At 49.1% G+C, this 25,762-nt stretch overlaps 1 protein-coding gene across 1 annotated transcript; it reads left to right on the plus strand.

The window, feature by feature from the left end:
• The first annotated feature begins 1,146 nt into the window (after window positions 1-1,146).
• On the plus strand, window positions 1,147-25,695 carry Np (serine protease notopleural). Its single transcript, XM_077627418.1, has 7 exons — window positions 1,147-1,262; window positions 8,016-9,770; window positions 9,858-9,937; window positions 10,340-10,440; window positions 15,256-15,524; window positions 21,473-21,627; window positions 22,725-25,695. The coding sequence occupies exons 1-7, from the start codon at window positions 1,172-1,174 to the stop codon at window positions 22,887-22,889; spliced, it is 2,616 nt and encodes an 871-aa protein (XP_077483544.1). The 5' UTR covers window positions 1,147-1,171; the 3' UTR covers window positions 22,890-25,695.
• The last annotated feature ends 67 nt before the right edge of the window (window positions 25,696-25,762 follow it).

A 25,762-nucleotide genomic window follows, 5' to 3' on the forward strand; every position in this document is an offset into this window, starting at 1 on the left:
TCAATTATCCAGAAGCGACTCACAGTGGGCCATTTTGCGCCGTCGTTCAAAGGAAAAAAGTCATGATGATGATGATGATGTCGCCATCCCTTAGCAACGGGTGATCGATGATAGTTCGGATCAGGCCGAAACGTCGAAGAAAAAAAATTAAAAATAAAAGGCAAAACTACCACTGTTTTAGGTCGGCCCAATTGTGTTGGATTCCTCTCGGGTACGCCACCAGTGTTCCAGTCTTCGCTTGGTGACTTCTACTGCCTTCCAGTGGGGGCGCGCATTCTCCCCACGAAAAGCCATCGCTATCGCGAGCTCATCACAGGCCTGCATGGCGTCGGCAGCGTCAGTGATGCTTGTATTGCCTGTGCAAGTCGTGTGGGACGATCGGGGGGAGGAGGGAGGGGGGGTATAGTTGGGGGCATTCCAGCACAACGTGTGGTACAGACTCCTCGGCCGTGTGACAAATTAGCTGTGGCCCCAGCCTGCAAACATGTGCCATGGCTGGCATTTTTTTTTTTTTCGCAGGTGTACGTTCCGCTCCCTTGCAGCGAAGCTGCCAACGTCCCAAGCCCGGCGTACCTAAGATTCGTTTAGCGGGCACAGAACTTGTGGCACTCAAAATGACGCGCAGTAACTAGTGCATTTTGGAAATGCCGTTCGTTAGTGTAGAACAAACCTTACCACAGAGTGCGCTCTTGAACATAAGGGCACGAATAGCCGGGGTCATCGCAGTGCGGTAGCACGAGTGAACCGTACCTCGAAGCGACACATTCGTATTTCTCGAAATGCGTGGAGAGGGAGGCATGCCTTCCTACAAGGAAAATCACCCGCAGTAAACATTCCTGGCCCGAGTGGCACACGCGAGGGAGCGGGGGTAAGCTCTAAAAGAGCCGACTGGAGGGGGCTGGCGCTCACGTTCAGAGCTTACAGGCGTGTTGCAAAGGCAGCTACTGCTGCTACCTGTTCATGAGCATTGTAGCAGGAGGGGGGGGGGGGGGGGCTGTCTGCCACCGCTTGGCAGAGCGAAAGTCGGGGCGCTGCCTCCTCCTCTCCCCAGCAGCGAAGGGCGGGCCACCCACCAATGGGGAGGGGGAGAGAGCGGCGCCGCGACCTGGCCAGGCGCGCGTGCGTTGCCGCGCGGGTCCTCGCGAGGAGAGACTCGCCAGCTGCCGTCGCCATGAGGAGCGGGCTCCCGACGCTGCTCGTCGTGGCATCGCTGCACACGTGGACTGCGCCGGCGCTCAGGGTCCTGGACCACAGGCTGTTCGGTGAGTGGCGGCGCCTGGCGTACGCCACTTTGGTGACGGCGCCCCCGGTTTTCCGACCGGCGGCGGAGTTAGCGCAGATCAGCGCGTTCGCGAATCCAACCCCCGACGTAGACACGGATGCTGTTTTGCATGTGACGTCGAATTTGTTTCCGCTCGGTTGGGCTGGTCTTGGCTTGTGGCTGTTGTTGCGGCGCCGAACGACAAACACTGATCAGCGACACCTCAGAAACTCCGTCAGTTGTGCAGCAGCACGCATGAGTGTTGTCTGTGCCAGTGACTGCGCTCCAGGACTGCTTCTATCTCGCGATGATCACATCTTGACATGTGCAGTTTCTTATTTTTTAATCAGGCCTGAGCTACTTTTTCACCAGTTCGAAGAACGACCTTCTAGTTTTCGCCCCGTACCGCGCATGGCACATGATGCGAAACTTAGCTAGCGCGAGGTGGCCATATACCTGTGTCGTTGGAGTAGTACAAGTTTGTGAAAGGATACATCGCGCTCAGATAGCTCAGCACAGTCAGCAAGGTGTTTTGCAATCGTATTACTTACGCTGCCGCGCTAAAGGCGTGGTTTTAGTGAGCCTTTTTACTGCATATCAGGGAACTTAGATTATATGCCAAATCAGCGACACAGAGTGCTTCGAATCACAAGTCACTTTTGTCCTTGAGATCACTGCTGCACGTAAGCTTATAGAAACGGGCACTCTTTCCTTTAAGAGCATAGTGCGCACGTAGTTTGGCAACCAGAATCCTTTCTCTACAGATATTGTAGGTGTTGAATCACTTCTGTCGCAAGAAGAAGCAAGTTTGGAATTTTCTGTCTTACTGAACGTGGCTGAATTTGAGCATCTAACGCAGACGGCTGCACATGCTAAAAAATAACACTCCATCGCGAGCAGTGAAAGTTCCTAGTGGCTCCATTTCTTTCATATGTTCCTTCGGAGGCTAGTGCTGTCGCTGTGAGTAGCAAGAAAAACATGGGCATCATAAACACGCGAAGGAAGGTAGGAAGGCATGCGTATCTGCCCTTCGCTTCTCTAACCAATTCGGCTGCCACAACCAGACACGCAACGGCGAGCAAGCGGCCGGGCCCACCGAGCTCACAGCTGAGGCGCTTACACCCGCGTGTCGTGCGCTGTGGCGTTTACATCGTTCCGAACGGCTGAACTTGCTCGGCATGTGACCTGTGCGCATTATGCAGCTGTTGGCCTTGCAGCAGACACCTTTTCACGAAACTAAACCGAATTTCGGCGCGGGACGTTGGCTTGAGGGCAGGCTTTCGGGATTAGAAAATGATAAATGACTCGTGACGATCAGAGCTTGACGTACGCATTTCTTCGTTCTTTTTTTTTTTGTCAGAATGTGGTCGTCCACGCTGAAAAAGCAATGCGAATCTAACCTAGTTGTGCCGGGTATGGAGTGCCCCTCTCTTTCGCAAGTGAACGGCGCGTTTCTGGGAACTGACAACGGCTGCATCTGCGGACTTACGCAGTGACAAAAATAGCATTCACTTCCTCGCTGTCTATGACAATGACGTAGCCGACATGAACGGTCTGCAGCGGTGTTAGCGTAGATGTTTTAATTACACCGCGGTATTGATTTGCCTAGTTGCTGACACAGTAAGGGGCAACTCAGTGGTAAGCTGATGCCGTGTCCTATTCTCCTCGCACTGTGTGCCTGTGCACGTTTCAATAACAGATCGAATGTTTCGAGAAATTTCTATCGACGGAACCAGCTGAGCACCGCGCATCTAATGACTCGCGTTAAAGCGACATGCGACCACGACACCGCCCAACGCACGCAAAGGAAGTAGTCTATTAAGAAGCGCTGTTTTTTTTAATTATTGTATTCTCGATATTCATGCAATCCAGCTAAGCTTCGACCGGTAGCACATATCTTCAGCGAATGCGCACTGAGGTCGTAACTCGCGATTTATAGTTCAGGCAGGCGCTGTGGTTTCAGTTTACAGTCGAGATTAAAGTAAGTGGGCGTGGGCTGTGCACGTGTTTCACGGTCTGCCGAGTCCACTACGTTTTTCGTCGGTGTGTGTGTTGGGGTGGGGTCTTAGTGTCAGCTAAGAGGGCGCCGACACACTAGAAACCACTGCAAGCGGGGCTTGCTGCTTGCAAAGCTTAGCTCTCGCTTAGGAAGTTCCGGTCCCGCCGGAGCCGAGGACGCCGTTTTCACAGAGAGGCATAAAGTTAGGCATGTATCCGCCATAACGTGACGCGACAGCCATGGCAATCTACTCTAAATATTTTATGCAAAATTCGGGACGTACTATATTGTATTTGTTGGCGGACAGGAGTGAAAGTTGATGAAGTACAGGCGTAGGTGCGCTCGAAAGGCAAGTGGTTTCCAAGGAATAGCACAGACACCTTTAGTAGGTTTCGCATCCCAACTTGAGTGATACTCTCGGTCGGTCGCTACCCAAGCCACCTTATCGCTTCTTCTTTAAACGCGGAAACAGAAGCGGAGGCGCCCTACGCTCCTGCCCACAAAAAAAGACAGAAATAAGCACTTCGCGAAATAAATGCCCGTCTAATGAAGCCGCAGGGCCCGGCGGCAGACATAAAGCCGGTAGTTTTCACTCGTAATCACAGCCAGGAAGTCTGGACGGGTTTTTCCTTTTCTTTTATCGCTTTGTTTTTTTTTTTCGAGGATCCACGAGAGCCCACCGTCTGGCGGCAAATAAGGACCGCCGCGGGAGCGCTCCTCCTCCTTATCAGTCGTCTCGGCCCGCTGGAGAACCTTCTCCCCTCTTCTCACTAGAAGCATTGAACCGGCTTCGAATACGGATGCGTCAGACATTACACTCGGTACATTCAGGCTGCCGAAATTACGAGCGGGCTACGGTCAGCGGTTTTTTTTTTTGTTCGTTGTTCTGTGCTGCGGTGGAAACAAGTCCATCGTTTTAAGAATGTGAAATCATCAAAGCAGATGTGTCTGTTCATGGAGATAAGGTTGGTGTAGATTGGGCGGCTCGTGACTGCGGTGTACACTCCACCGTCGTTCAGGTCACTGCCTTGACCTCAAGTTGCGGTCACTGCCAAGTTGCAGCGATATCTTCCTTTGTGGCGTTCGTGAATCCGGTAGAGTATTAGTTTCGCTGTTTCACAATTCACGGACAATTTTCAGTTGGGCTTCACTGTGGAGATGTTTGAAAACGTGGCAAGTTGTCCCAGGTGTGCACACGACTGGCAACAAATAAATCCGCCTAAAACCCGAAAAACAACTACAGAGCGCTTCGTGGAAAGCCCTTTCTCGTATCTGGCTTCATCGCTTTTTTTTTCCTCAGTATCAAGTAAGATCAGTGCCGAGCAGTAATGATGTGACGCTTTGAAAGAACCATGGCGGCCCGATTCCTGACTGTTTCTTCCTCGCGTTGCCTTAGTCGACATATAAAGCAATAGCCAGTTTGACCCGAGGGCAGTGTACTTTTGACATTTAAGCAACCTGTGCACGAACCCTGGCATTCTCTCGGTCCACACGAAGCTGATTAGGTTTGGTTTATGGGGGTTTAACGTCCCAAAGCGACTCAGGCTATGAGAGACGCCGTAGTGAAGGACTCCGGAAATTTCGACCACCTGGGGTTCTTTAACGTGCACTGACATCGCATAGTACACGGGCCTCTAGAATTTCGCCTCCATCGAAATTCAACCGCCGCGGCCGGGATCGAACCCGCGTCTTTCGGGCCAGCAGCCGAACGCCATAACCACTCAGCCACCGCGGCGGCTACACGAAGCTGATTACTGCGGCTCTTAAACAGGCATTCCCTAAATGCTGACTGATGTTTTTGGGCGCACTCCCGACTGAAAATATTCGCATGTGCTCGCTCTCCCCGCGTCTTTACAGTATGCCAAGTTAGAGGCTCAGTAAAGCTGAAAAGGAAAAGATACACGCGGAAGCGTGGGGAGAGCGGCAAGACAGCAGCTCACAAAGCAAAACCGAGACATAGTTCGCCAGCCGAAGAAGCTGTCACGCGCGAGGCCTCACCAACAACGTCTGACCAGGCAAAGAAAAGTAAGCTGCGGGAGGGCGGGGGAGGGGGGGGGGGGGATGAGCGAGGCAGGAGTGGCGTCCGGGTTCCGGTTTGGGCAGTAAGTACCGTAAGAGGGCGTGTACCACTCCTCTCCGAAGGACCGTAGGGCGCGCATTCTTACCGCATTCGGTCACGCAGTCTGACAGATCGTCGGCCGTTGGGTGTGCGGAGGGGTCGGAGGGAGTGTACGTCACCTGCGCCGAGCACGCGGCGTGTCGATCGGGCCGCACTTTCGGGAACTTTTTTGTTCGCGCAAGCAAGCGCCGCTTATGCGGCTGCACGACTCGAGACGAGAGGCGCGATCACGCACGGATCTAATCCGAGACACGATCGGTAGGTGGCGCCGTCACCTTTTTGCGGCGAAAAGCACTCCCTGCACGGGACCGTTTGCCGCGCACACCGCGTGGCTGAAACAGAGTGACGTTGGTGAGTGCTGCTCGAATGTCAAACGGGATCGACTCAGACGTTCACTGACCGCCAAGGGCGTGTCTCGTGGGACAGCCGCAATGCAACGAAACCAGTGCCTACCTGCTGTAGTTGCTTCGGTGTGTATGCCCACTTTCAAAGTCGAAATAACAAAATTGATCTCCTAGTGAGGTGGGGGCCCGCTGGATGTCAGGATATTGCGGACGCAGAGTTGCGAACAGAGCCTTAGAAAGACATCCTTGTTAACCACAAGTGATAGTTGTAATAGGAATCGCCCGCTATGCAGTGTCGCAGACTCTAGCGAAGACATAACGAAATGTAGCAGCGGTTTAGTTCCCAACACCGGATCAATTTCTTTTTTCTTCATTTGCTAAGGCGATTCTTATCTACGCCGTATACAAACGCGCTTTCCTTCCAAAGTTCTACATTTCTGAGCCTGCTCTAATTGCTGCTGGTCCAAAAAAAGCGATACGCCGCACAGATGTCACTGCTTACTTTCTAATAACGGCACAAAGAATAGTACAATGAATGAGTGAGCCATTTAGATAATTTGGGCCTCGTAGACACGAGCAAGGAAATCTGTAAATAAGGTAAGAAAGAGAACTCGACACGAGGGAGCGACGACACCTTTTTGATACCGTGCCTGGTGTCGAAACCGAAACCAGTTTTCTGCATTGGAGCAGTTGGACTGAGGTCCATCCCCAATGAAAATAAAAAAAAAACGCCACGAAGACATGAATGTCCTCGGCGCGAAGCCTCCAGTCTAGCCGCCAAGCGCACGGTAAGAAGCGTACCCCAAGCGATTAGCCCGTTTCCGACGAGGCGCACAAGAGAGCCAACAGCAGTCGGCCCTGAACTTGAACTTGTTCGCATAGGAAGCAGCAAGAGCAGAAACGGTCGCACGCAATCCCCGGGGGACGATCAACAAAGCTAAGAGAAACGACCGCGCCTCGGTAATTGCCTCGTGTCCTAAAAGCACCCATGATGTATGTGCCGCGTCATCGTCGACCGGCGAGAACCAAGCCCCCGGGAAACACGTCCCCCTCCTCCTCACCCGTGGCCGGAGTTCGTCTCCTCCCTGCTTAGCCCAATTTCGAAAGAAGCAACAGAGTTAATCCCTGGGTGCAAATCGAACGACCCGGTAGGTGATTATTGCCACTCGAGGCGCTCCGTTCCCCCCTCCTTTCCATTGCTCGTTCTTTCTCTTGATCCTAGACAGTGACGGGCCCGAGGCAAAATGATCAGCCTCCGCGGGGGCCGTTTATTCCGCCCGGTGAGGTAAACGCAACGCGGCGGCAGAAACCAGAGGTAGAAGAAGCAGCAGCAGCACCCCAGAAAACCGACCTTGGCATTTGCAAAAAAGGAGGCGATCAAGGTGAACGACCGGATGTCCTGCACTCATCTCTGGCTGGCTGGCTATGCTCCTGCGGGAAAGAAGAAGAAGCCGCTCGACCCTCGCCCAGTTTTATGCTTCTCTTTCCTTGCCTGGCCGCCGCCGGGGTGCTCCCCTCCTCGCCGGGCTTCACGCGGCGCGCGAGTCTTCCGTGTTTGCCGGTTCCGCCATTGGCCTCTCTCCCCTCGCAACCCGTTTCCTCTTCTAACCGATATTTCGACCGGCAAGGTCACGCGGCGGCTGCTGCTGTTTCTGCTGCTGCGGCACAGCCCGTCTCTGCCGACCCCCGTTTTCGTCTACCTGGGGAAGCGGGAAGGGACGGGGGAGGGAAGAGGGTCGGGGGGAGGAGGGACTCCAGGGTGAAGGTCAATGTGTTTGCGGTGCGGCGGCGCGCTTCTCTCGGCCGCAAACAAGGCCTTCTTCCCGCCTCCGCTTGGTGTTCCCTGGCCTGCGCATGTCTGAACGCAACGAGACGTCACGGGATTTTTTTGTTTTGCCGTTGTTTTGGCTGTTGCTGCTCTTTCCTCGCCCCCGCGTGACCTCTTTCCATTTCCGAGCAGTCGCTCGGCGTAAATTAATTTTTGTTTTTGGCGCACGCTGCATACGGCTGTTACGCCGCGCCTAGTGTGGTATACTCCTGTAAAGTGCATACTACCCCAGTTGCGTTCGCAAGGAACCTACCTAGCCGCACCAGTGTTATATAGTTTTTTTTTTTTTTTGTATTACATACGTTGAGCGTGTTTTTGACTGTTTGGGTGGGTGTTTAAAAAGTCTTCGTAAATTAGTGCGTGCGGGTTTGCAACATTGTCAGCGAATTGCTTCCGTGTGATGTCCATCGCTGTGTTGCTGGTGTTACAGTAGGACAGCGCTTTTCTCTTCTATGTTGTTTCAGGTGCTACGCGCACGATAAAGCTCAAGCCGTGCCAAAACAGGGTTACCGGCCAGGAAGGAACCTGCATGTTCGCCTGGGACTGTTTCAGTGCAGGCGGCACCCACCTTACATACTGCACAGACTCTTTTTACACGGGCAGTTGCTGCAAACTACCGCCTGGTGTTAGCGTGCAACAGCATGACACGCCTTCGGAACCGACCAACAGCATAGACTCTATGCCGTACGAGAGCGACGACGACTACAAGAAGAGAACGAAGCGGCCTCCGACGAGCACGAGTAAAACAACGGCGCCGCTCACGACAAAGGCGACGACACCGGGAGCAAGTGCAACCTACCCTGCGACGACGACTGCTAAGCCAAGCCATAGACCGCTGCCAACAACTCCGGAGTCGACGGCGTTCGTCGGACTGTCGACGTTCACGCCGGGGCTCATTACCTGGAGACCTCACGAAACCACGTTGCCATACGGTTTGGACGAAGCGTCCACAACAGTGCCAGATGACCACGTCTCAAGCACCAGTGCACCCAAAACAACTACCTCTGCCCCGACTACTGCTACCACGGCAAAGACAACACAGCCGGCTGGGACGACCACAAGGATACCCATAATAGCAAGCACTTTTCTCAATACAGAAAGCACGACAGAGGACCAACCTATAGAGTTTACGTATGAAGCCACGACAGAGGTTACGACAGAGGAACCCGTCGAAGAAACCAGTAAAGCGACAGAGGCGGCAGTGTCTGGAACCACGTCCCAGGTTTACACGAAGCCCACAGAAGTGCCTGCGTCTTCCTCGCAGACTAGCACTGAAGACAGCACCACAGCAGAAATGACTACGCAGCGGCCCTCCACTTCGTCAGTGCAAAGTCACACGTGGATTGTCAACGAACGCGAAACCACCATGGCGATTCCGCAGTCCGTGGCAACCGAGCACACGTGGGTGGTGGTGGACGAGGCTGACTCCAGCGGTCAGCAAACAACGACACCGACCATAAGCGAGCCCGCCAGCCAAAGCACCTCCTCGACGATGTCGATGCCAGACTGGTCAACAGTGACCGACATGGTGACATCAATTTCATGGGTGGACATGACCGAACTGTCCACGACGCAGAAGCCACCGCCAGACGTGACCGACTCAATGCCACTGCCGTCGAAGCCTCCCCCGCAAGAGACAGCCGAGTCTACTACTCCTGCCACCACGGTAGCCACGACTCCCGGCTCAACAACCAGCATGGGTAGCACAGAATCGGATCCAGCCAATGTGCAACCAGAATCGGAGTCGCCGTCGGCGGAGTTAGTGAGCACTACTGAAGCTATGACGTCCACGAAAAGCGAGACAACTACCTCGGCGCAGACGACAAATACCAAACAGCGGACGCCCACTACGCAGGCGACAACCTCACAGCCAAGCACATCCAAGGTGGAAATAACTACTGCGACAACTACGCGCCGAAGGCCCATACCTACAACGTTCGCGCCGAGCACCCGTCGTACAACGACAACCAGTACCACGGAAACTACCACAGTGCCATCCACGACGATAACGGCCCCTAGGACTACTTGGAAGTACACGACGGTACCGACGTACACGGTGTCGGAAGAGCGTACCACTACGACGCGGGCTCCGACGATTACAACGAGGAAAACAACCACGGTGCCAACGACTGTTCAGTCAACGCCCAAGACGCCGGTACCGACGACCAGGACGCCCTCAGGACCGACGACACTCTCTCCGGACAGGGACATTCGGAAAAGTAAGGTCACGCTAGCCTTTCTCTTGCACGTCTTCGAATGATGCGAGGCCTACTTCAACAGCGGGTCATAATCCGAGACTTTTCCAGTTTGCGGCCGGCCTAGGACTCTGCCAAGTGCAAGGATAGTGGGAGGCGAGCAAACGAAATTCGCGCAGTGGCCCTGGATGGTGAGTGTTTGTTAGGTTATTTATTCATATACTTATATGCCTTAAGTAGCCATCAGCGACATAACATAGGGGCGAGGAAAACAAGATTCAAGCCTGTAAACTGTTGCACACAAGGTTTGCACAGACAGCCGCTCACACTTCACCGCAGACAGCAATAAACTTACATATAAGAAACACTTGCAGATCATATATACGATAGCAACGACAAAAACAATGGTTAATACTGCAATGTGTCAAGGATGTCAATTTCTCAAGTCAACATGGTCACTTCTTGTTCTCACGTCATCACTTTTGATCACTCATTTGACCAATGGTGCGCTGTGTGGAAAGCCACTAGAAAATATTCGCGATTTCGGGTAACGGGTCCGGCTGTGCCTGATGCGCTGTCTTTCAATTATTCAGATATCCCTACGGCAGTTCAAGAGAAACAACTTCCTCCACAAGTGTGGAGCTGCACTCCTCAACGAATACTGGGCCATCAGCGCGGCCCACTGTGTGCACAAGTAAGCCCATTAATTTGGTTCTTGCTTGCTTTTGACCATTGTTTGTCAACATGCGTGCCGATATCTTTCCTCGAAAGAAGCAATTAGTTTTCCTTTTGAGCATGGAATACTTACAAACTTTTGCACATTGTACGTCGATTAAGGAGTGAAATCTGACATAATCTGCTGCAGCAATGCACTCCCCCATTCCCAACCCCCGCCTCCAACCCAAACTTGTACGCGTACCCCGTCCTCTGTTCTGTGTTACTGACGTTTATTGAAACTTCATATCGAGGAGGCTGAGAACAATCTCAGCCAGTGATTGCTTATTACTGCATAACTAGGCCGATTATAAAAAGCGTGAAATCAGTCGCGACATGCCACCAGCGATTATTAGGGGCTCGTTTGCGTTTCGATACCGATGGGTCAGTACAAGATTGCAGTCCTGCGAGGGTTACAATAACTGTTGCAAGAGCCCCGCTCGCTAATGGTCGAGAAGAAAAGTATGATTCCTCTGTAACTACAGTTCAAGTTATATGTTCTAAAACGAACCTCTGGATATTGAAACGCTCACATCGAAGCAATGAGTAGGATACTCGATAAATACTTTGAACCACCAGAGAGAGAGAGGGTTTATTGATATGAAAGGCAGAGAGGTTGGCCTGAAAAATAAATATCTGGCCTGCTACTCTGCTCTGGGGGACGGGAAGAGGAGATAAAAGAAGGTCACGATGGGGGACGATGATGATGGGAGGAGGCAGATGAAAAACTACTTAAAAAAAACAAGGCACACTTTCTGACATCACAAACGCGAGACAAGGTCCGTGTCGCTCAAAAAGCGTGAGAGCGCTCGCCTTGCATTTACAGTTCTAAAACTATCTGGCCAAGCGCCGAGGATCAAATCCTCAGAGAGGAGCGATGTGTCCATAGGCTTCAGAGCAGATGCGAGTATGAGTCTTTCACGTGCATACGCTGGACACGCCACTAAAACATGTTCTATAGTCTCTAGCACGCCAGATGTGGTACATTCCGGAGAGTCCGCTTGTCCTATTAAGTGCAAGTATTTGCGCGTGAATGCCACGTTTAAACGTAGTCTACGGATAACGCATGCAATAGGGCGAGGTATTCCGCGAGGAACTGAAAAGGTCATCGTCGGATCTAGCCGTTTAAGGCGGATATGGCGGGTGTCTGGCAGGGCCCAGTACCTAGCCGTCGTCCTCCTCATCAATTCCGAAAGGAGACAAGTTGTGTCCACTATAGAGAACGGTACAGCTGTACGCAGACCACTGCTGAAGGCGCTCCTTGCTTCAGCGTCGGCGGTCTCGTTTCCATCGAGTCCGCAGTGTCCGGGGATCCACTGAAACACTATACGGTGGCCGTTTCCCTGAGCAAATGATACGAGACTAATGATATCAAGAGCCAGAGCTTGGTAGGCTGTGTGGCGTAGGAAGCACCCTAAAATGTGTAGCGCAGGTTTACAGTCGGTGAAAATGCACCACTCCTGAGGCGGTTCTCCGCAGATGTGGCGAATCGATTCCCGAAGGCCCACAAGCCCTGCAGCGGTTGAAGTAGACTTGTGTCCCAAAATAAATCTGCAGATCGTATGTTGTGCAGGGATTGCGAAAGCTGCTGTTGATGCATTTGGAGACGCAGATCCATCCGTGTAGACATGCACACATTTGTGGTATTCTGACCAGATGTAGGCAAGTGCGAGTTGCTTCAGTCCGCTAACCGGCATCGCAGACTTCTTGATTATGCCAGGGACATGCAGGCAGACTGAAGGCTGAGCCATTACCCATGGGGGCTGCAAGGAATGATGCGGCAGGGCATAATCTGATGGCAATTCGGAGCGATGGAAGCGCAGTGCGCGTGCAAAACTGCTGTCCGGTCGCTCATCAAAAATCTTCGTCACCGGGTGACAGCGGTACCGTGTAAGCGCACGTAAATATACACGAAGTGGCTCGTGTGACAGGTAGACCGATATTGGGCACGCATGAGATTCCTCAATCGTGCCTTTGTTCGAGGCACAACATGGTAATCCGAGGCATATCTTGAGCGCCTGTGCTTGGACACTTTCTAATGTCCGCAAGCAGGAAATACTCATGTTAGAGAGTACAGGAAGGCTGTAACGAATGTAGCCAATAAAGAGGGTATAGTAAAGTAGAAGCAAGGAGCGCTCCGTTGGACCCCATTTAATGCCTGCCACAAAGCGAAGCACATGGCACAAAAGAGTGAGTCTTTTCTTTAGCATGTTTATATGCCTCGACCATGACAGATCGCGGTCAATGATAATGCCCAAAAATCTGTGGTGGGAGACGTATGGTATTACAACCCCTTGAAGAGTTACCGGGTAGTGGCAGACAGACTTGCGCGTGAATGCGACCACAGCACATTTTTCAGCTGCCAAGTGCAAACCCTGACGCCGTAGGTACCTTGAAGTAGATGACACGGCACGTTGTAATCTCGCACGCATTTGCGGACGTGTCGAACCCGACGCCCAGATGCAGATATCATCAGCATAGACACTGATGTGAATGTTAGTGGGAAGTTCATTCACCAGTCCAATCAATGCCACGTTAAATAGGGTTGGGCTAAGAACTCCTCCCTGAGGAACTCCACGGCAAACCTGATGACGGGTAGTCTCCCCATCAGGCGTAGACATGTAAACAGACCGGCCGTTGAGGTAGCTCCCAATCCACGAATACATCCGGCCGCCAACGCCATTGTCGTCAAGGGCATCAAGGATGGCGTCATGAAGTACATTATCGTAGGCCCCCTTGATGTCCAAGAAGACAGCAGCGACGAGTCGGCGACTACGTTTTTCATGTTCCATTGTCGATATGAGGTCGATTACGCTGCCAATCGAAGAACGTCCCCTCCGGAACCCGGTCATCATATCCGGATAGAGAGCATTCTGCTCTAAAAACCATTCGAGCCGCGCCAGCACCATTCACTTCATAACTTTGCCGACGCAGCTTGCTAGTGCAACTGGCCGGTATGAGGTAAGCTCATAAGGAGGCTTGCCAGGCTTCAAAAGTGCAACCAGGCGGCTGATCTTCCAGTGTTCTGGAACGATTCCGGAAGCCCATGTATCATTGTAGTAACTGAGCAGCACAGTTCAGCCTTCCATGCCAAGGTGAGAGAGGGACGCGTACGAAATCCCGTCCGGACCAGGTGCAGATGGACGCCTACACGAGGAAAGAGCAGCTTCTAGTTCAGGCATCGTGAATAGCATGTCGTAGTGGTCATCTGGTGAAGGTGGTACAAAAGCCTCCAAACTGGTTGATGGTACCATACTTGTGCCCACAACCATTTTGCAGAATTCTTCTGCTACCTCTACATTATTGCGGCGTTGGTAAATAGACAGGGCATGGAAAGGATAGCGTTCCTTCGGGGGTGAACGCAAGCTCCTGGCTACATGCCAAATACGCGACAGTGGTTTGCGAGGGTCCAGCGATGAACAGAACTGCCTCCAACGTTGTCTCCCTAGTCTCGCTAGGTGGCGCTTTATTTGTCGTTGAGCTCGGCGACAAAGGGCAAGATCATACGTGGATTTGGTTCTTCTGTATTTCCTTTCGGCGCGCCGACGGACTGCGCGTAGTCTTTCGAATTCCACGTCAATAGTAGACTCTGGCGTAGGCGCACATATATACCGCGTGGTCTCACTGAGAGAGGACGTAATCAGGCCTTCTATTTTAGATGGTGTTGAGAGGTCCACACAGGAAATCTCCACGGACGACTAAAGGCAGGCCAGTCTGTATATCGCACGCGAGACGGAGTAGTAGGTGCGTACCACTTGACGAAAACATACGTTGGAATGTGGTCACTCCCATGTGTTTCCACGTCACTGCACCAGCTGACGTAAAACTGGAGACTTGCTGAAACAAACGCCAGATCCAAGCAGCTGCTGTACGACGTGCCACGCAGAAACGTAGGTGAACCATCGTTGATATTGATGAAGTTCTGGGAGTGCATAAAGTCAAACAGGTTCCTGCCTCGGTTATTCATAACAGCACTGCCCCACTGAGGGTGATGAGCATTAAAATCGCCCACTATGATATGAGGAGCTGGACAACTCTGGATGGCTGAATATAGGTACGAAGTATCAATGGCATCTCTAGGTGGAATGTAGGCACCGATTATCGAAAAGACCCGTCCTTTTAGCGTGACTGTCAAACAGATGAACCACCAGAACGAACAAAGAACCATCGTAAAGGAGAAAAATTACACAGAATGAACAAAACGAAGTACACATATAAAACACACAAAAGGCTGTAAACAGTTCACCTTCGTAGTCTTTTCGAATGTGTAAAATGCGACTGTCTTCAAGCTGTGTTATTTTAATTTCTTAATCGCAAAGCACGCAAATAAGTTCAACAATTCGTATTTCGCCCCACAGTGGTAAGTCTCGTGGCATGAAGAGCGACGTCACAAAACCGTGCGCCATGATCGGGCCGACCGCGTGCGATGGCACCAGTGTGGTATTTTTTACTCCGCTTTGTTGCTTTGTAGGTAACCGGGTGGAATGATTGAGCGTATCAATATTGCTCTACTGCTGACAAGAATAATAACGTGCGTGCATGTTTTTGCAGTGTATAACGTGGCAGTATTAAATGTCAACTTCTTGCCCACGGCCGACCTCCTCGAGGCCGTGTGACGTTCTCGTTCCTATTACTCCATGTAGTCTTGTGCTTCGCCTATCGCACGGGGCCATTCGTAGACTAATTAATACGACTACAAGGGAGGTCGCACCCGCGAGCGCTGCGGGGCGCGGCGTCGCACGGCGCCGTTCATCCGCGACGGCCGACACCGTGGCTCACTGGCTGTGGTGCGCAGCGTGTCGCCGACCGACATCCTGCTCCGTCTGGGCGAGTACGACCTCAAGAGCGACCGCGAGGCCCTGCCGCACGTGGAGCGGCGCGTGCAGATCGTGGCCACGCACCCGCGCTTCGACGCCAGCACGTTCGAGTACGACCTGGCTCTGCTGCGCCTCTACGAGCCCGTGCCGTTCCAGGACAACGTGCTGCCCGTGTGCGTGCCCGACACCAACGACAGCTTCGTCGGCCGCAACGCGGTCGTGACCGGATGGGGGCGCCTCTACGAAGGTAGGACGGGCGCGCTTCTTAGCGGCGCTTTCTCAGCAGCCGCCGTACACTAAAGTGATGAGTGCTTTCAGGGCTCATTACGTTGTCACAGCCACGAGTCCCGCAGAGGTCAACCATTAGTCACACGAACTGCAGATAGACATCAGCCACAGTTAGTCGGCCGGTGGACGGTATCGATTGTTTTTCTCACTTTGAACCGAAAACTCCAACCTCTAGCTGTAGTTAAACACAAAAGATTGAAGGTTTTTTTTTTTTTTCGCAGCGATGAATTCATGAGTGAATTTTGATGAGTTTATGGCGTTTCGTTGTTCGACGAGCATAACACATCGAGGAATCCCGCTTACGGATTTCGAGAGCACTGTGTGTATGTGTATGCAGATGGTGTGCAGCACACTTCGAAGGGAGTCCTATGCGAGGCTAGATCCCCCCAACCCGCGTACCGACAGAGAGCGCCGCGTGTTTGTGGGCTTTGTGTATATGTGTGTTTGTGATATTTTTTTGTTCTTTTGGACTCCGTGACTGGACTTTTCGGGGCTCCAGAGCCTGTCAAGCTCCTAGGAGCTTCTTCCTCTCCATGTCCTTTCTCGCTGAAGAGTGAATAAATAAACTTCAATTGAGCTGTCAGTTGAGCTGTCAGTCAGACAACAGGACAAGGAAACGAGTCGCAGCGGCTACTGAGGGCAGTGATGATCAGTATGCTTGGCAGTGCATGGAAACGCCTTTGAGGAGCGCAATATTCCACGAAACCGGGAGGGGGCATCCTTTGTTAATTTCCCCACCTGCCTGGCATAGTAAGCAACGCCACTGCTGGATGTTTACGTCTTTTTGTGGCGTCTTGAGGTGGCGTACCGTCAACGAGTCGGTTCCTACGGTTCTCTCTAAATTCGTTGGCCCTTGTAAAAGAACGGCAGAGTCAAGCCAGCTGTCATTATCCACATCGTTTGCAGGGAACCGCGGATAGTCTTGAAATTATTTTCTGGCACTTTAAAATTGCAACATTCCATGACAGCGACAGCATCTGCGCTTTCGATGTCGACAAGCGGTGTTGAAATTAACGAGGTTGGTTTTCTTCTCGACCGCACTTTTTAGAGACTCTGAGTATGAGAAAAACTGACAACGCAGCCAACGGCGTCTGCCCGCCTCCGCGAGCCCTGCAGAAACCTCTTGCGTCGTACATTACGTGATGTATATTTTCAATCGGGCCGAAATCAGATATTGAGCAGTAATTCAGCTGTAATCCTCCGCCCGCACTTCCACGCGCCTTTCGACCAAATGCATGCTTTACACCGTGGCAGGCCTGAATGGCGCGATCAATAAACGCCTCAGGATCGAACACGAAACAGCTTTCTTTCAGAATTTTAAAAGGAAAGCCGTAAATTTTTTTACTCCTGGGAAAGGTATTCGCAACTGCAATTTCCTTAAACCCTATTATCAGCGATGCCGTCGCATACATCCATTCCCGTGCTATCGATCGCCTTGCGGAGGGCACTGACTGCAGGCAGCTTTAGCATTCGATGCTACACAGCGACTACTTTCTTATCGGTTGTTAACCCCGACACCGACGCCCCTTTGCTGGAAGGTGTACGGAACGCTGGGAGATACCAGTCGCGCATAATAATCGGGCAGAAATGGATGAGTTTCAACAAACTGGTGATGTAGCTTAAAGTACCAAGCGTAGAATATTATTCTCACCTTCTGATAAAACCATAATACAACGTTATTTCTAGCATCACTATAAGCTGCACTAATAAAGACGTACTAACTGGTCGGGTACAGATGTTCTCCAGAAACTTCAAGCGTGACATCACAAAATTCTAAGCCTGAATTATGTGTGGAGTGTTCGCTGATACTCACTCCTATAAAAATTCGGATAACGTATTCATGCTCCCATGATGTAAGTGCTTAGTGAGACACGTCGCGTGAAAGCCTCATTAATTCATCCAACCCTTGTATCCAAGCCTGCGTCGTGCGGCTGGAATGGCAGGTATGTAACCCACGCATCATTGGTAGTAGCTAGTTCGCCATTATTCTAAACGTTTCACCATCTATTGCGAAACGACCAAGCTATTGTAAAAGCCATATAAGCGGCCAAACTAAATAAAATGAGCAAATAATAACAATTATTAAAAAGCTAACAATATTTAACGCTTATCCGACAATCTTACAACGACTGCAGTGATCTGTTGTTTTTTTCAAGACACACTAAATTTTCTCATGAGTGCTGAATTATTGGTACCATCAGCTTGGCGGCGGCACAGCACGATAGCTCAGCCAGCGGCTATAGAACCGCGAAGGTAACGTCGCCTCAGTCAAAAGTCGCCTTCATACGAAGTGGCCTTTGTATCAAATGAACACAACTCCAAAAGTCGTTCGTCTCATCCCCTCGTTAGCCTACACCACCAACCCGACAATCCTGTCTGCACCATCCTAAATTTCGGGTCTGCAGCCCTGCCTGATGCAGCAAGTTAGATACCATTAATATCAACAAAAAATAAGAAGTAAAAAAACTTCGTTATTCTGGCTCCTACGATAGCGCCAGAGACAACCGTTGCTGGGGTCACGAAACAGGGGATTCCCGAAGATAAGCAACGTGAAACTGGAGGGGCCAGGGGGACGTGTGCAAAAGGGGGCTCATTGCACCAGTGGATGAAATCGCGCCTTTTTCGCGCCATGCGTCTGACCTGCGTATCTGGTCCTCCGAGCTCCAGGAAAAACACGAAGAGCGCGCTAGTCGCCAGCGCGGAAGCTCCCGGATAATGTCATAAAAACAGAGAGAGAGAGAGAAACGACCGAAGCATTCATTCACAGCCTGTAATGCGGATGTTCCCTGAAAGTGCTTTCCGGATAGCATGTGACCTGCAATTTAAAAACCGTTAAGGGTGGCGTCCAAACGAATATCAAGAGTAAAGTAGATAGAAGGGCTATTGAAGGACGAGCTCTCAGTGTTTCTGCATGCATCAAAGGGTTACTGACCATTGCCTGTGGCCCGGACAGAATGAGGGACGCTGATGGCAGAGCGCGAAACGACCACTTTAGCGCCACTGTGCTCGGCGTTCTGCCCTGGCTCTCTCAAATGACTACGTGCAGATGGGCGAACAGCGTACCGACCTTATTATAGAGCAGACATTCTTGCATGTGAGCTTGTTTTCTTTGCTTTTTCGGTGAATAGTGGCGCTGAAGCTGTGAACACATCGTCGAAGATCTTGACACCGGGACTGTTCTTGAAGCGCTTAAGTTGGCGATGGAGTTATATTCATTTGCCAACCCTTTCACGGTTGCTGTAAGAAATTTTGCTTTTTTTTAATAATGGGCAAACAATTTGGAAACAGCCAGTAAAACGGAAAATGGAACCGAAACTGAGCTGCACGGCCGAAGGCAGCATTTCGAATGGCGCAGTAATGAGGTAGAAAAAAAAATTACAGATGTCCAACGTTCTCGGACAAAAATTATGAATATTGAAAAATTGTAAGATACTGCTTTCAAAAAATTGAAGCTAATGATCCATTCTTATGATGTGTAACAAAATCTTTCTTTTAACGTGTTTCCATCTATCGCGTAATAAACCGTAGAAAACCATGGAAAACCATAGAAAACCAATGGGGAACGCTTTTCACGAGTAAGGCATAACAAAACGCTAATAGCAAAAAAAATGTAAAGACTGCTGTTGCGTGGTCGGCGGATATATTGATTGCTATACATAAATATTACATTATATGAAAAAATTGCGTTCATAATCTGTTTCCCGCTAAAAAATTATTTGGTCCAGTATAGTTGGGTATGTAACCCTTTAAGGCGTCTTGTACATAGTTGTGCACCGAGGAAACTTGTAGCCGTTTATCAAGCTGAGCTGCAGCTAGCAGTGATTTCTTTCTTTCGGGCGAAATTACCATCCTTACTTTCCTAATTACGCTGATTGTATGGGTTCAGTAGCAAACCCACTAAATAATATTTCTGAAAACAATGAGCTTGGTAGCGCAGCCACCGCCATTTTGGGGCAAACGAATCTCGCCGCCAGTAATGCCATCCTTTTTTTTTTGTCTGAATGTGTTCCCATTTAACTCAGTTTCCGCTGGTGCAATAACAAAGATGGAGCTTGTGAGCGCAGATTTTTTTGAAGGCACAATAAGAAGTACTTATTCGTATATTGCATATCAGCTTTCTCTAAAAAAGAAATAGCGCAAACATAAACTAATAAATAAAGCGCTCGCCACTTCGCTTTCCGTCACACGCCCACTAAACGTCGCCCGTAGCACATCGACAATTGCCGTTGCACTTTTAAAATTACGAAGTAGAGAGCGCAGTGAATATGCAATTGCTGGTGTTTGTCTTTATTTAGCATTGAACAGGTGCCTTCACGCAGGTTTACAACTACCTTGTCCTATTTCTTACATATCAACATGTTCACAAGTCACAGTTTAGGCACTCTGCAGGAAATCCCGCACGAAAGAATTTGATGCAACTTTTGTCATCCCACAGTGCGAATAATTCAATGTAGAATAATAATAGTAATAATAATAATAATAATAATAATAATAATAATAATAATAATAATAATAATAATAATATGTTTTGGGTGGAAAGGAACTGGCGCAGTATCTATCTCATATATCGTTGGACACCTGAACCGCGCCGTAAGGGAAGGGATAAAGAAGGGAGTGAAAGAAGAAAGGAAGAAAGAGGTGCCGTAGTGGAGGGCTCCGGAATAATTTCGACCACCTGGGGATCTTTAACGTGCACTGACATCGCACAGCACACGGGCGCCTTAGCGTTTTTACTCCATAAAAACGCAGAACGAACATTTTCGTTTATCAACAGTTTTAAACAATCCCATGCTGTATCATGCGACAAAATAAGTTGGCACATCGTGGTGGCAAGTATTCTGTTGAGGGTACTCCTAAAAAAAATGCAAGAGAAATAATTAATAAAACAACTTTCCCACTTGTTTCAAGCACACAAGTGGTGGCGGCATATAAGAAATTTCGGCTTCTTTGTAATCAACCTTACAAGAGAAACAAGATTCCGTGTTTATTTAACTGCATCTTAATGTGTAACGGCGTGATTGATAGCATTGTATTTCACAAATGTGGAGACACCTGCAAACCTACACCCATGAGCGCAGCTAACATTTTAACTTTGCACTATCAACGCATAGAGTGTCTACCTGCGTTTAAAAATGCACTAGCACGGGCCGTTCGGCCTTCCGATCGAGTGACAACAAAAACAAAAAAACAAATGAGGATACAACAAAAGCATAAATATCGCCATATATACGTCAGCATTGGACGACCTGCAGTAAGAAGATGTAAAGCAGGGCTTTGTATCAGCATTCTTACTATACAGCAGAAGCCCTTGCATTGCTCCAGTAGTTCGTTACATCACTTGAAACCGCATTTAAGTTTTATTATCCCCCACACACTAATGGTTTTGTTCCCCAGTACCACAGTGCGCTCGGACGATGACGTTAAGGGGTACGCCAATCTCCTGATCATTTTTATGTGGTTCGGCTGTTTTTTTTTCCTGATCTAATACTTGCATGTTAATAGTGTGTGAGAATTGTGTTCAGTAGCCGCGTGATTATATAGAACATGGAGCTTCCGTTTTCATGTATACCTGTATACATATTTCTGCGATGTTATTACGTGCTGACTTTGCTACTTTTCGTGACTTCCTCGTAAGCAGCTGAGTCGCTTCAAACAACGCTTTCTGACAACTTCACACACTGGTCCATATCCAGAAGGGATCGCACCCACTTACTGTCGTGACTTCATTGATACTGCTCTGAGTAGAAGAAATATTGAGCTTAGCGGAGAGAAAATAACGTAAGAGGAAATTTAGCAGAGAGAAAGCAGTTGCCTTTCGCGCAACCCAGCCTTCTTTTGGCTGCGGCCGTTGAAAGCTCCTGCTGTCGAGTGTGCGTGACGTTCTCAGACTTCCCCGGTTCTATGCAGACGGGCCCCTGCCAAGCATAATGCAGAAGGTGAGCGTGCCCATCATCACCAACAAGGAGTGCGAGAGCATGTACCGTAAGGCCGGATTCATCGAGGACATCCCCAACATCTTCATCTGCGCCGGGCTTGCCAAGGGTGGCAAAGACTCCTGTGAGGTGAGTCGATGTAAGGTGCGGTCACCTACAACTCACATGATACCACGCCCACATACGTATCAGGACAACAGTAATTTTTTGATGGTCCGTTGGGTTCTTCGGAAGGGCGCAGACTCTTCGAAGCGTTGTTGTTCGGCGGTGATGAAGGGAGATGTGCAGATGAAGGTCAAAGAGAGAATATATTTACAGGATGTGCAAGGGCAAACTGCGTTAGAAGTTTAGTCACACAGACGTTCTCACACTGAAGTTCTCAGTGGCTTCGGTATCGTGCTGGGCACAACCATCGGACGCCTCTTTGTTACTGCCACTGAGGGGCGTCTGCAGTGCACAGCACTGGTTTGCTGCCGTTTAGTGTGGAATTCTTTTAGTGCGCAGCCGTTCGGTGCACAATCGTTTGGTCGGCAGTGGTTCGGTATGCAGCCAGTGTGCACCCGTTCGGTGTGCATTCACTTGTTAAGCAATCGTTTGATGTGAAGAGGGGTATACCCAGACCCACATGTACTGTCTCTATCCCTACGCTCCCTCGTCCTCTTTTCTCTCCACTATGTTACCCTTCCCGTAATCTCTTCCCTCACGGAGCATTCAAGGGGTCTGCTAGACAGAACCACTACATTATCTCTTCTCGTTTTTAGTGTTATGTCGTGACACGTAACCAGGCTTCAGCTTCAGATTTCATTTCCCAGGCGCAGCCTATCGCCTGTGGAAGATATTATATCATGGGCAGCGAAACAGATGGCATGTTGTGCAACAAAGCAACAAAACATATGAAATGCGATCCTCCTCCGGAGAAACAACACACATGTTCTGAAACAGTTGAAGTTGTAATAAAAAAAACTTTCTTAACTTTAGTTAGGAATTGTTCATTTATAATTTAGCTTGGTGCCCTGCTTCTGCCTTTTCTTACATTTCTAACTAAATTCGAGTGGCATATCGGTGCAAGTAAATGCAAAACGCTGTTGTAAGTTTTATCTACCCTGAAAATCACACAGATTATCTGTCGCCTTATAGAACTGTTTACTTTAGCTTTTAAAACTTTAATGAGGTGTGAAAAGAAAGATCACGATAACCTTTACTTTCTCATCTTCTTTACATTCTAGGGTGACTCTGGCGGCCCTCTGGTGCTGAAGGATCCCAAAACAGGGCAGTGGTCTCTCATCGGCATCATTTCGTGGGGGATCGGCTGCGCGCTGCCAAACCAGCCAGGGGTGTACACGAGGATTACGCACTTTGCCGATTGGATTCGGCAAATAATCGTCTTCTGATGCCGACGCACGATTCTAGACGGCTATTCTACTTCATACGCGCTCGACGCTGTGTCATCTCTCGCCATGTACCAGCGTTGTAAGGCCTGGCTGGTTTCCGGGTCCTACGAATGACCTCGCAGCATGCCCACGATGGACTGAATCTATGTCCGTGAACTTACAGCGCGATGCTGCTCGTACTGTTTCTAAAATGTTTTTTCTGCGCGAGGGGAGACCGGAGCTTAATTTTCTGTGGAATCGATTCCTCATTTTCTATATCCTTTGCCGGAGGTTAGAAAAAAAACATTCATCTGAGTTTCATGGTAATTGGTTAAAGGAAGTGGATAACCAGCGTAGAAAACAGCCCGTTCGAAAGAAATGGAGAGAGGGAACGTATCATGAAAAATGAAACTCGCCAACATGTATGTTTTTTTCAAGCACATCACTAATTTGTTGTCTGATACTGCATGATATAGGAGCTTTTTTGTTTTACATCACAGCAATAATTCTCATGGTTTAGCTCTAAACTGCGGACATGTATGTTGTTTTCAAGAACATCACTAATTTGTTGCCTGATACTGCATGATATAGGAACTGTTTTTTATTTTACATCACAGCAATGATTCACATGGTTTAGCTCTAAACTGCGGAGTTTTAATCATTGGAATTTCGATTTTATTGCGAGAGAATGCTTAATTAGTAGCGCTTCGCATCGTCGCTGTTCAGCGACAGTCTTGCCAGCTCTTCTTTAAAGTACCGTGCAGCGCCTTTGCGTGATTTTGCTGCACTGTCGGTTTTAATTAACACCAGGTTTTTCATTTATTATTTTTATGGTAATATTTGTCTCGATGCAAGTAGAATGAACTAAGCTTTCCGTATCGACGGTCAGAAAGCATGCCATTACGTGAAATCTCCATCTGCACGCTTTTCCATCCATCATCATGCTCCACGTAAGGCGTGAGGAAGAAGAGTGTCCACTGATTTTGTTTTTTTTATCATGTTTTAGTTCTAGTTCTGTCCCTCAGCTATTCGGCCACTGCATAGTTCCCAATTCAGAACGAGGCAAGGGTGTAAAGTAAGAGTTATTTCGGCTTCTTCTCAACAGTTCAGACACTGTGATAGTTTCAAAGTGCCTTTAAATGCTTCGTTTTAGCTTTTACCCCTTTTTTTACAGCGGGACACATGTGTCCCACTTTGTTCGGCCGCCGGCAAACGGATACCGGTGCACCTAGGTACCATATTTTTGCGTGCTAAATGCCACCTAACTATCAAACAAACCATTCAGTATGTTTTTATATTTAGCTAATAGGCTTCTTTTGTGTTCGTGTTTTTACAAGGGTGGGTGTAAAAATTTTGAAAAAATTGTTGAGCTTTTGAGCCTTTTCCATCAGTCAACTGCCTCCTTGAAGCAGTCTTCCGTTCTAATGCAAGTTGTCTCATACGCTCAGAAGCCTGCAATACGGATACGTGCCACATTTGAGGTCTTTTTATGAAGTAATTGATAGATCTGTGTACCCTATTTTTTCTACAAAACCAAACGGCTTGAATATTATTCTGAGTCATTCTGCGTTGCAATTTTACCATTTTCATGTGTGAGGCATGCATAATGATTGCGCCTCATGAAGGTTTGAAGGTATGCCAAATTAGACACACTTTGCCATTACACACAGTGCCACGTTCTACACGATTCCATTCCATGAACACCATGCTTGTTCGTGAGCCACGCGACGTCTCACAGGACATGGACTCAGCCTTTCGATTATAGAATGCTTAGTTAATCTTGGACCACAGTGCAGTCTTGTTTGTGGTGCTTTTGTGCTGTCATGTGCTTACATTATATTTTCTGTAACTAATTAAGGTTTTTATGAGCCATCTTATTGATTCTTTTACTCTCCTATGCTCACGAATCGGAAAAATTGGCCGTCCTGCAATTTGGTGAAACTTACCCTACAGCCGCACTTTTCTTAGCGCTTCAAACGAAACATGCTAACTGTGGAGACAACCTGGAAGTGAAACTGATTACTGACACTAGAGCGAGTTTCAACCAGACTGCGTCAGTCCGATGCGTTTCCTACACATTATGAGACAAACTCCGAACATGACAACATTTTCGTGGATAGCGTGTTACAAATATGTCGCACTTCTACTGCTGTAAACTGGAATCCACTGCAACTTCTTTCCGGAATTTCATGACAACGCATCATTTGATTGCACTCATTCAAAGCATAAAAGTTCTCACAATAGCACAAAAGCATCACCAGCAAACATCATTCGCTTTGAACGCTGTAGAATAAACGGTTCTAATGTTGCAGCTGTAGGTTCATAAGACTCGGCGACATTGCGCAATAATTGGCTGCATCACCTTATACGCCAGCCGGAGGCCTAAGCGACTGGCTGAAATGCGGCAACGCTTCCTGCGTGCAATCTTAGATTTTATCAAAACGTTTTAGCGCCATCAGTGCTGTTTAGGACTTTGTTTTCCTCTGGTGAGCGTGTTCACCCCGTTATGCAAATACATCAGTGGTGTGTATGCCTCTGAATGCCACATTCATGTTTTTCACGTAGAAAACTATTTTTACACTATGTATGTAGTTATTTATTAAACATACTCATCATCGACTTCTCTGAACGTGCTTGATCATCGCATCACCTGTGAACATTGTCTAAAGCCTCACACTGCAGCATTACGGTGAGAAGTTACTGTAATGGAATGCGCGGTTCGAGAAGTAGCATATATGCTTGGCTCGCATCACTCGAATTTCCTTGGTGCAGCATGTCCTAGGTTCAGTCAGAAAATATAGGTATTGTGCAATACGTTTGCGCTTTAATAAATGGACAGCTTGTTAGAAAATCACTGCACAAAGGTCGACGCAAGTCTGTTCAAAAGGATATAC

This window comes from Amblyomma americanum, chromosome 6, assembly GCF_052857255.1.
Source record: "Amblyomma americanum isolate KBUSLIRL-KWMA chromosome 6, ASM5285725v1, whole genome shotgun sequence".
NCBI lineage: Eukaryota > Metazoa > Arthropoda > Arachnida > Ixodida > Ixodidae > Amblyomma > Amblyomma americanum.

Coding starts and splice junctions, on each gene's coding strand:
- Np (XM_077627418.1), top strand. CDS start 1,172: ATGAGGAGCGGGCTCCCGACGCTGCTCGTCGTGGCATCGCTGCACACG. Junction 10,441..15,255: donor GCGGCCCACTGTGTGCACAA/GTAAGCCCATTA, acceptor TGTGGTGCGCAG/CGTGTCGCCGACCGACATCC. Junction 21,628..22,724: donor GTGGCAAAGACTCCTGTGAG/GTGAGTCGATGT, acceptor TTTACATTCTAG/GGTGACTCTGGCGGCCCTCT.